The following is a 10894-nucleotide window of genomic DNA, read 5'->3' as shown; positions in this document are numbered from 1 at the left end:
TGATTCCATATATCCTTTACGGTAAGTGCTTCATCTTGTTGGGTTAAGGGACCCTGAATATATTGACGGAGAGAGTTGAATTTGGGAATCCAACGATTATTCCACACACTCAAGGTTGAGGACTTGTGTGGCATCCAAGTAATCCCTTTGCTACATATTTCCCTACCTAGAACAATACCATTCCATATAAAGGAATTATTATTCAAAGTTTTCCTTGTACCATAGAGACCTATTAATGTTTTAGCCCAAGGGGATTGAGTATTTTGGAGGAGTCTCCAAGTAAGGTTGGCTAGGCTTACTAGGTTGTTCTTTTTTGCAGCTCGAATACCTAACCCACCATCCTTTTTGTTTTGGGTGATATCTTCCCATTTAATGAGATGGAGTTTTTTTGATGTTCCATTTGTACCCCATATAAAATCCCTTTGGATCTTGTCAATTTTACTAAGAATCTTAGCCGGTAGGAGGGTGTATTGCATTAAGTGGTTTGAAAGAGAGTTTAGACATGAGCTTGCTAGGGTGCATCTACCAGCCATGCTTAGTAAGTTTGATTTCCATGTTTCTAGAAATCATATTGTCTAGGACAAATTGAAAATCCTTGGCCCTAGGTTTGGAGCTTGTAATAGGAAAATCTAAGTACTTACCGAAGGAATTGCTAACTTTGATATTAAGGTTTTGTGAGAGGGTAGCTTGTGTAGATTTGGGGCAGTGTTTGGATATGATGATTTTAGACTTAGTTTTGTTAATGGACTGCCCTGATAGGAGACAGAAGGAGTTAAGACAGTCCTTAATGGCTTCAATAGATTTGTTATTAATTTTAGCCATTAAGGTTAGATCGTCTGCAAAAAAAAAAAAATGAGATCTATGGAGCTTATTGTTGCCAATAGTGATTGGATCCCAACATCCTATATCAACTTTATGGTTAATAAGGATAGAGAGCATCTCCATACAAAGGATAAAAAGATATGGAGACATAGGGTTACCTTGGCGAATGCCTCTACTTGGCGAGAAATAGCTAGTTCTTGTACCATTAACCAAGATTGATATTCTACTAGTGGTGACACAATTCATTATAAGCTTTGTCATATTAGGATGGAATTTGAAGAATCTTAAAGCTATATAGACAAAGGACCATTCTAAACGATCAAAGGCTTTTTCCAAGTCAATTTTCAAAATCATGTTATGTTTATTACCACGATATTTATTCATTTTGAGAATTAATTCTTGAATGATAAGGGCATTATCACTTGCTTTCCTATTTTTTAGAAAGCTACTTTGGGAAGGGCTAATCAAATGATTAAGGAAGGGTTTCAGCCTAGTGGAGATAACCTTAGTGATTATTTTATACACAGTATTACAAAGATCAATAGGTCTAAAAAATTTTAAGTTATTTGCATTAGGAATTTTTGGAATTAGGCAGAGCAACGTATCATTAATATTGCCAGGGATAATTCCAGTCTTAAAAGCTTCTTGGCATAGACTGGTAACAGAATTTTCCACAATATTCCAATTATTTTGAAAGAAAAGGGGTGAAGACCATCAGGCCCGGGTGCCTTATATGGTTTAAATGAGAAGCAGGCTTTAGTAATTTCAGCATGGGTAACGGGGTCATCAAGGGAGGATAAATCCAAGTTAATAAAACACTTAGGGTCCTTTTTAATAAGACTCCAATTGCTACTAGTGTGGGAAGTTGTAAAAGCTTTTTCAAAATAGTCTTTTGTGTGATTTATAATATCCTCAGGATTGTCAATCCACATCCCTAGATCATTTTTGAAGAAATTAATCTTATTAATTCTTTTCCTATTGGTAGCTACGATATGGAAAAATTTTGTGTTTGCGTCACCTTCGTTTAACCAATGTACTCTAGAACGTAACTTCCAGTAGTCTTCCTCAATCCGAAGGATGTTATTATATTCTTGAATTAACGATTGTTCTAATGTTTGAAGAAATTTACTATGGTAATAGGAAAGGGAGTTTTGGATACCTTTGAGTCTTGCAAGGATGATTCTCTTATTTTAAAAAAGATCCCCAAAGGTAATGTTTTTCCAGCTAACAACAACCTCTTTAAAAATAGACACAACCTTGTTATAAGAATTGTTACACCACGAGTCATTAACTAAAGTCTTAAAGAGAGGATGTTTGCACCGGTATGGTTCTAGTCGGAATGGTTTATCAAGTAAGTGACACTTTTTAGGGATAAGGTTGATTAGAAGCGGGTTATGATCAGAGTGTGTCTTAGGTAAGTGAGTAATAGAAGCGTTTGGAAAGCACTGTATCCATTCATTGTTTCCAAAAGTTCTATCCAAACGTTCCAAGATTAGGTCATTATTACTAAACCTACGATTAGACCAAGTATATTTGCATCATTTATAGCCTAAATCTTGTAATTTACAGTAATTCAAGTTATCCCATAGCTTAAAAGCACGTCTACGATTAAGAGGTCTCCCACCAATTTTATCATTAGCACTAAACACATCATTAAAATTTCCTCATACTAGACATGCATCTGTATAAGAGTCAGCTATATTTTTCAGATTATGCCACATAATATCCCTATCAACAATGTCAGTGCTAGCATATAAAGAAGAAAAAAGCCATTTTAGGTTAGTAGGACGCACCTCAATTGTAGCATGAATTTCGTGGTTTCTAGGTACAGCATTGTGGACAGTCACCTTGGTATGGTCCCATAGGAGCCCCATGCCACCAACTTGTCCATCTGCTGGTACCTCAATGAGTTCAGAAAAACCAAACTCTTGCAAGAGAGGTGCATGAGATTGCATTCTAGTTTCAAGCAGTGTTACCATGCATGGCCTGTGGGTATCAATGAGATCCCTGAAGTTTCTTCTAAAATCCTCATTATTTCCTCCCCTAATGTTCCATATTATAAAGTTTGTAGCATTAAACATGTTGACATTAGGGGTTGGGTTGTGACCATTCTCCAGTATTTCCCTGGTAGGGTTCAAGGTTCCCCTCAGAGTTGGGACAAGGATTATTGCTCTGTTCCCCACTGTTGGATTGTGGGGTGGGCGAATGTCCATTGAACACTTGACCAGATTTTGTGGGCAAGAGAGGATATGCCTCTTCTCTTGATTTTCTGTTAATAGAAAGACCTTTACCTCGCTTAGGTTTCCCAACTCCACCACTGATTCCCCTATCAAATCTATTGGTTTTATCATTTCCTCTTCCATGTGGTTTTCTACGTTTGGAGCTACTGGGGGATTGAGGTTGATATTTTCCATAGGGACTTCCATGTTGAAGTTCTGTGGTTGTGGTTGTGGGTGATGTTGAGGAACATCCCACTGCATTAGGATAGGATTCACAGCTGTTAGGGCTTCCGGGGAAAGAAAGGTAGATCTAGGCCTAGATTCTGGGGAAGAATTGGAACGGGATTGAAGTGAGGAGGAAGGTTCCATTGAGCTCTCATTTCTTGGACTAGGTTCGGATTCAAGGCTGGGGCTAGAGGTTGCAAAATGTTGTTCACCCAAACATGATTCATGTAGTTGTTCATGGCTAAGTGAAGGCCCTCTGACACTAGTTGTGCCAAGTATCTTGGATTTTGGATTAATATCACACTTTCTTGCCCGTTGATGGTGGCATTGAACATCAGACCCCTCCCCATTAGACCTATCTTTATCCGGGATAATGGGTGATGGTCTTGAGGTAATGGTGGTTGGACATAGATTACTGGTTTGTTTGGGTTGTGATGTGGTAGTGGTGGAAGATTTTCCATATTCAGATGACTTTGTGAACGAAGGAGTTGTATAAGTCTGTACCTCATTCGATTGTTCAATGGAAGCCTTGGCATGATTGGGGTCTTTGTCTATACTTAAACTGGGAGGGTTTTGAGAGTAGGTTATAATTGCATCTACATGCATGCAATCGGGATGGGCTAGCGTTGGGGTATTAGAAGAAGATTTTGGAGATTTAGGGGTGGATTTTGCATGGGATTTTTCCGCCACTTGTCGTGTAGTTATGTCCATGTGTTCATTTGGGTGTGTTTTACAGGACAAGTGTGGTGCAGATGACATGTGGTGGATTCATTAGTGGTAAAAGGATTATAATTGTTAGTGTTATTAGGTAGATGACATGGCTTAGTGTTATTAGCAGATAAGTTGGTCACTAAAGTATTGATATTAGTAGGGGGTTAGCTATATTAGCACCTTTAGAATGCTCTATCTTACACGTGGACTGGTGCATATCAAAGTTATTGGGTAATAGAGTACTAATACCAGTTGGATTAGCATCCAAAACCATGTGCTCGTTGCACAATTCTGAAAAGCTGTTTTCCAAATGAAAAATATCTTTGTTCTCATTTGTAATGGCTCTACTGGAATTAGTCCTTAGGATGTGGCCTTTGCCATCCTTGTGAAGAGACGAGTTATTAGACAATTTGTTAAAAATTTAAACTTTTGGGTGTTTAAGTACTTACCAGTAGAGGCATTGAATAACTTAACATTAATACCTGCCTCCGTGGAAGTGTTCATTCCTGCATTTAGAATTTTCTTATCTGACCTTCTTGTCTTCTGAAAGGAAACAGTATGCCAGTCGTCCTCATTGCTTGTTTTAGTGAAGTTTTGAGTGTCTTGCAATTGGTTAGAGCTATCTTCAGGTTTCTCCGTCTGGTGTAGTGATTTTACCACCATCGAACATTGGCCAATTGTGTGGCCTAATGAACCACAGTTCTTGCATAGTATTTTATCTCCTTCATACTCAATAACTTGTTTATGGTCCTCTATGAGTAAAAATTTTGCAACAAGTTTATTTAATAGCAACTCAACACAAAGCCTAGCGTATCTTCCCCTCAAGGTGGAAGAAGTGCAGGCATCCACTCTTAATAATCTACCTATAGAGTTACCAATCTTTTGAAGAATGATCTTGTCATAGAATTCTGTAGGTAAATTGGGCAGCCGGACCCATACAGCAGTGCATATTTGTTTAGCATTGGCTGCCACAAAGTTTGGTTTCCATTTTTGACAGGATAAGAAGAAACCAAAGATAAACCATGGCCCATTTTGTAGGACATGATTCATGCTTTCAAGTTTTTGAAATTTTGCAATATAGTAGTCTGTCCCCAGATCGATTAGAGAAAAGTTTTCGTTTACTTTCCACAGTTCTTGGACCTTTTTTTTAAGCGTTTGATGGAGAATTCATCTGCCTTGTAATTTGATGATTATGGAATATCTCAAAGGCATATACATGCGTTCTTTGTCCTCATGAGAGAGGGTGATTCTTTCTTTTCCAGACATGGTAGCTTCTGGATCCTTTATGGACGAACCAATATCATCACCATGGGGAAGGGGAACAGTTAATTCAAAAGTGATATCCGCCTCTTCAGTTCCTTTAATGAGTTGGTCTTTAAAGGAATTTATCTGATTTTCAGAAATCTTGGTAGTATCATTGGTATTTAAGTCAGGTGGTTTGGGGGGAATGAGTGTCATCTCTGAATCTGTTTCCATTTAGGGTAGTAGTGACGGTTGAGTTGTTAGAGGAGATCTTAAGTTTAGAGAGAAGCGAGAGCTTCTCTCACTTAAACCATTGACAGGATAACTTTGCCTCTAAGGTAAGGATTGGCAAATCTATATTTGAGAAGATTTAGAGTATATACAAAACTTGGGAAACACTAGCTTTTACGAACTGGCCAGTGAATTCTACAAGTTGAAAGTTAATTGAACTCCACAAAAGCACAAACATTTTGGAACTGGGAATTTTAATACCTAGTAATCTCGTTTTCCACATAGTTGTCTACTATAGATTCTCCGTTAATGATGGGCAAAGAATATTATTAGTCCGCGCTCAAAATTATTGACATTCAGTAGCCGTAAAATTGCATAATTTTTTTTAAAAATATTTTTTGTATATAACATGCAATATATATATACACACACACACATACAGACATACATACATACATACATACATATATCTTTTCGGTTATTATTTTGAGAACGGTTATATATAAATAAGCATTTGCCTTAACGGAGAGGATTAGAAGAATTAACCCAAATAGATGTCCACCTAATTTCTTAACTAAAAATAGCTGGCGGATGTATACTATATGCATAATTCATGTATAATATGTGAATAACTATATCAATTAATGTTTGATCTATGTATTTCGGCTAGAAAAAATAAACAGTGAAGTTGATCGGCTATTTGTATAATAATCCCCAACCTAGAATATTTTATAAACTATTGTTTCCGGCTTTTCTCAAGTCGAACTCATTTTTCTTTTAGTAGGACTAGGAAATAAAAATGAGATTGGGAGATCTCAAAGTCAGATACTGTCCATCTATGCGTACAGAATTGTGTATTAATGTAATCCACATCTACAATAATACATTATAGCAACAATAACAATAATAATATATGAATCCTAATATAATTGAAGTCAATTCTATGAATTTTCACCATCTACAATTCAAACTGTCAATATGCTATAAATCTTGCAAAAATAATTTTATATTGACTATAGTTTTATACTATATGAATTTTATTTAAAAAAAATTAGGTAACCAATTTCTGAAATTCACACAATTTTTTTTTCTTCTTATAAACAAAGTAGGAGTAAATAAAGGACGAAAAAAGACCCGACCCGACCCAATATAAACGTGGTCTTTGGCATTGATAAGAAGAAAAACCTCAAAAACCCCAAAAGCAAAAGAAAATTAAAAACTTTTTTTCAGTCCAAACTCCAAAACCAAAAACAATGGGTGTAGCTTCAGACCGATTCTCTTCGTTGCCGGACTCAGTTCTGCTTCACATTCTCTCTTTTCTCCCCTTCGACGACGTCGTTCGCACCACCCTCCTCTGCAAGCAATGGAAACCTCTCTGGTCCTTCTCCACCTCCCTCAATTTCATTCACCGTCCCAAAGATTTCATCTATTTAAAAAAATTCGCTTCTTTTGTTGACAAATCTCTCATAAACTTGCACTGTAACAATAACAGCATATCAAAACTCCACCTTGATTTCCCCTTCAAACGTTGTTTCTCATCCGATGTTACTGTCTGGGTCCTTTTCGCCATCACCCATAAAGTCAAAGAACTCAACTTGATTTTATCCAGTGATGCTGAGGATCTGTATAAGTTGCCTAAGAGATTATTTTCAAACCCTTTGATTGAAAAAGTGAATTGGGTTGGTTGTAAGTTCGATAAAGTTGAGGTTTTCAGATGGGATTTTTTGAGGGAATTAAGAATTGGGTCGATCGAATTTTGTGATGATATGGTGAGAAAAGTTGTTTTTGGGAGCCCGTGTTTGGAGTTGTTGGAGTTAGATAATTGTTGGGGTTTTAAGCGTTTGGATTTGGTTGGTGGAAAAGTGAGTAAATTGGTGGTGAATGGGTATAACGGGGAAGCAGTGAAGAAGAATAGTATGTTATTGGATTTTGAAGTAGTGGAAATTGAAGCACCTTGTGTTAAGGTGTTGGAATTAAAGGGATGTTTTAGAAGAATGAATAATCTTCAGTTGAAGAATGTGATGAGTTGTGTTTCTGTTAAGCTTGATTTTCAGTTTACTAAGGATGAGGAGCGTGTCAACTATGTTAATATGTTGATGGGCATGATGGGGAGTTTAAGGCATGTCAAGGATGTTATGTTAGGGACATGGTGCATTGAGGTTTGTGCTTTTTGTTTGAATTCTTTCTCTTTTTTTTTTTTTTTTTTTTAAATGTTTATTTGCAAGTTTTGTTCTTGGAGCATAAAAAGTTGTCTTTTTTAAACGATTGGTTTTAGCTTATCTGTTGCTTGAGCCCGGGTCTATTGGAAACAGCCTCTCTACCTCCGTAAGGTAGGGATAAGGCCTGCATACATTCCCCCCCGAGACCCTACTTTGTGGGATTACATTGGATTTGTTGTTGTTGTTGTTGGTTTCAGCTTATCTGTGTGTTTTGTTCCTTGATTGAATGATTCTCAAATATGGATATGCTGCAAACCTTCTGCTTGTATAATGCACATATTGCATCAAGGAGTTGTGGTATATTTGTGTGTTTTGGAGTTTATGATTATTGCCTAGCCCCCATCTTGTAAATTTTTTCCCAGTTAGCAAAGAGAACCTAATTAATCCTTTATGTTGGAAGTGTACTATTTGGTTCATCTTGTCTCAAGCAATATTGTACTTAGTCTTCTGACTTCTGATACTTGAGTGTACTATTTGAGTTAATTCTTCATTAATGGGATCAATACTTGCCTAATTTGCTTATTAGTGTCTAGTGTCGCAAAATGGACAGTGTAGTATTATATTCTTTGGTAATAAACTATAGTAACTGGTCATTCTGGTATTTCAGAAGGTTAGAGATATACTATTTGTTTAGTTTTTGTGCTTGGAGATATAGAAAGACTATTATATTTTTGCTGGATAGTTGGATATGTTGCTGCCCACCGGTGGGATTCTACCAGGTTGTTGTTGTTGTTGGTGGTGCTCGTGGTTGGATATGTTGCTAATTGGATTTATTTTCTTCCGTCTTGAAGGTCATGTCGTCTTGGCCGATGAAAAGTTTGCCGTTTTCCATGAGCAGTTATGAGTGTTTGACACTGCATACTCCCATCCAGGAGCGGTTTCTCCCTGGCATTGTACGCATACTACAAAGTTCTTCCAACCTTCAGACGTTAATCATACATATGGCCCCACCCTACTTTGAGTTTGAGGTTTGTTTTCCGTCTGAAGCATTTGCCACTATCATACCTTGCTTTTCACTTATTCGTGCAATGCATCCATTCAATTGGTAAATTATAACGAATATATTCAAAATTTCAAATGCTCTCTCCTTATAGTATGTATGTTGTAGTTAACATTTTGAAAATATATAATCAGGCTGGGGCGGACTTATAGTTCTGAATATGGATTCAATCGGACAAACCATTTTGGCTTATACCATAAACATTTTTATGCAAAAACTCCTTAAACATATTATAGATATTGAACTCATAATCTCAAAGAACTCAGACCCTTGGACCCACTAAGATTAAATCTTGAATCCACCTCTTGACCCTATTATTTTATCTTGCCTACTACCCAGATATCCTTCCGCCTATTCCTTATGCCAAAATATATGGATGGGTATATTAAATAGAAGTCATTTTTCTTAACCCACTTAATGCTCAACTTTTTACACTATTGTATTTTTCCTCTATACTTTCTCTATACTGTTGTGAATTGCATGCTTGCTTGGAGCGTGCATAAGGTAGGGATAAGGTTGCGTACATAATACCCTCCCAAGACCCCCTATTTGTTGTGGGATACACTACGTTTGTTGTTGTTGTTAATGCTCTTAATATGGACCGGTGATCTTTGCTCTAATCGAATTTCCATTTGCAGGCTTGCTTTATTCCAATTGTATATGATGTTTACTCTGTTGGAGGAAGGTGTCAACTGTCTATGCTTTCTAAAGATTGTGGTCTTCACCTTAAAAAGATTAGGATTTGTTGCTTCGAAGGAATGCGTTCTGGTCAAGAAGTCCTGTTCCTGCGCGATCTTCTTTTGGTATGTGCTAACCTTGAGGAGATGGTTATTGAATGGAGATCCGGACACCAGAACTCCTGGATTCGTGATGCATCAGATGAGTTTGTGGTTGAAAGTTTATTAAAGGCGCAAAGACGCTCAAGGAATGCAGTGATTTTGTTCAAAAACTAACTCTTCGTTTTTGGCTTCTTGTTTTACATTAAGCAATAGATGCTTGTGGTCCGGCCCTTCCCTAGACCGGGGCATAGCGAGAACTTAGTGCACCGTACTGCATTTTTTTTTTTTTTTTTTTTTACATTAAGCAAGCTTGAGAGTACCATAGTATAATATTTTTTTGGGTTATAGAATTCAGTATGTGTGGTGAAGGATGTTTCTAAGAAACCCTTGTCAGTGATCTGAATTTGCTAATTATACTCAAAGATTTTTCCTAGTATTTAATCATTTTTCCTTTTCATTCAATTTGTACTCTTATTGAAAATTTTAGCTGGTTTTATATTAGAATCCCTACCTTAAGATTGACTATAATATATTTTTTCTGGTGCAACTCGTTTTTTTGACTATTGTTAATGGTTGGATAAATTAGACGCTATTTAGTTCCGTTCCTATGATTATGAGAGCTATATTCTCATTTTTTTCTTTTTTCCAATCTCTGGACTCTACCTTGGCATTGCTCATTTTTGCCAGAGCAGAGCGGTAAAACTACTCTTATAGTTATTTGTTTGTTTTGTTTTTTAAGATTAAGATTTAAGATATTTGAATCTACATAGAATTAAGTTATGTGTATCTTTATTTTCGTTTAAAATTCAATAAAATATAAAGTTTAAATAAAATAGTAATTAAATATAATATCCACAAATGTAGAGATTATATTAATCTAAACAAGCCTTTTTTGCTACTATACATGTTCTCTATAGGTTAAAATTCACCTTTAATTACAAGAGAGATCAATCACGAGAAAAACATCATAAAAAGAAGGAAGATAAAGACTTTCTTTTAGGAAAAAGGAAAATAAGACTTAGTACTTACAAGTTACAACTCCACATGATTTTCTGAAAAGCATAAAATAAAGAAGAATACTTCCTCGAGAGAATATACAGCAAAAATTTCATGAGGTGCCTATTTGGCCTCTCCCATTTAATTTGTAGTCATTTTAATACCCAATTGATATACTTTTCTCTTTTTCTTCGTTGGAGTTTTGTTGGTGCTTTCTTCTTCGTCTTAGTTGTAAAAATTGTAGGTTGTGCTTAAGGTTTCTTGTCCTTCTTCTTCTTAGTTGCAAAATATGTTTGCTACATTTGTTATTGCGTTGACAATTTGAAGATTGAGGTTTATTTATTTGTTACATTTGTTATTGCTTTGACAATTTGATGAGAGATTTATTTTTTATGAAACTTTAAAGTTATGTTTTAAATTTGAGCTCATTTGTAGTAGATTTAGAATTGA

At 36.1% G+C, this 10894-nt stretch overlaps 1 protein-coding gene across 1 annotated transcript; it reads left to right on the top strand.

The window, feature by feature from the left end:
* The first annotated feature begins 6636 nt into the window (after window positions 1–6636).
* On the top strand, window positions 6637–9910 carry LOC109217564 (putative F-box/LRR-repeat protein At3g18150). Its single transcript, XM_019381821.1, has 3 exons — window positions 6637–7609; window positions 8461–8637; window positions 9308–9910. Exons 1-3 carry the CDS (start codon window positions 6704–6706, stop codon window positions 9620–9622), a joined length of 1398 nt encoding a protein of 465 aa, XP_019237366.1. The 5' UTR covers window positions 6637–6703; the 3' UTR covers window positions 9623–9910.
* Window positions 9911–10894: the final 984 nt, after the last annotated feature.

Source organism: Nicotiana attenuata, unplaced genomic scaffold (assembly GCF_001879085.1).
Source record: "Nicotiana attenuata strain UT unplaced genomic scaffold, NIATTr2, whole genome shotgun sequence".
NCBI classification, from domain to species: domain Eukaryota; kingdom Viridiplantae; phylum Streptophyta; class Magnoliopsida; order Solanales; family Solanaceae; genus Nicotiana; species Nicotiana attenuata.
Note: the sequence above shows the minus strand (reverse complement) of the source record. Positions and strands in the feature narration are given on the sequence as shown.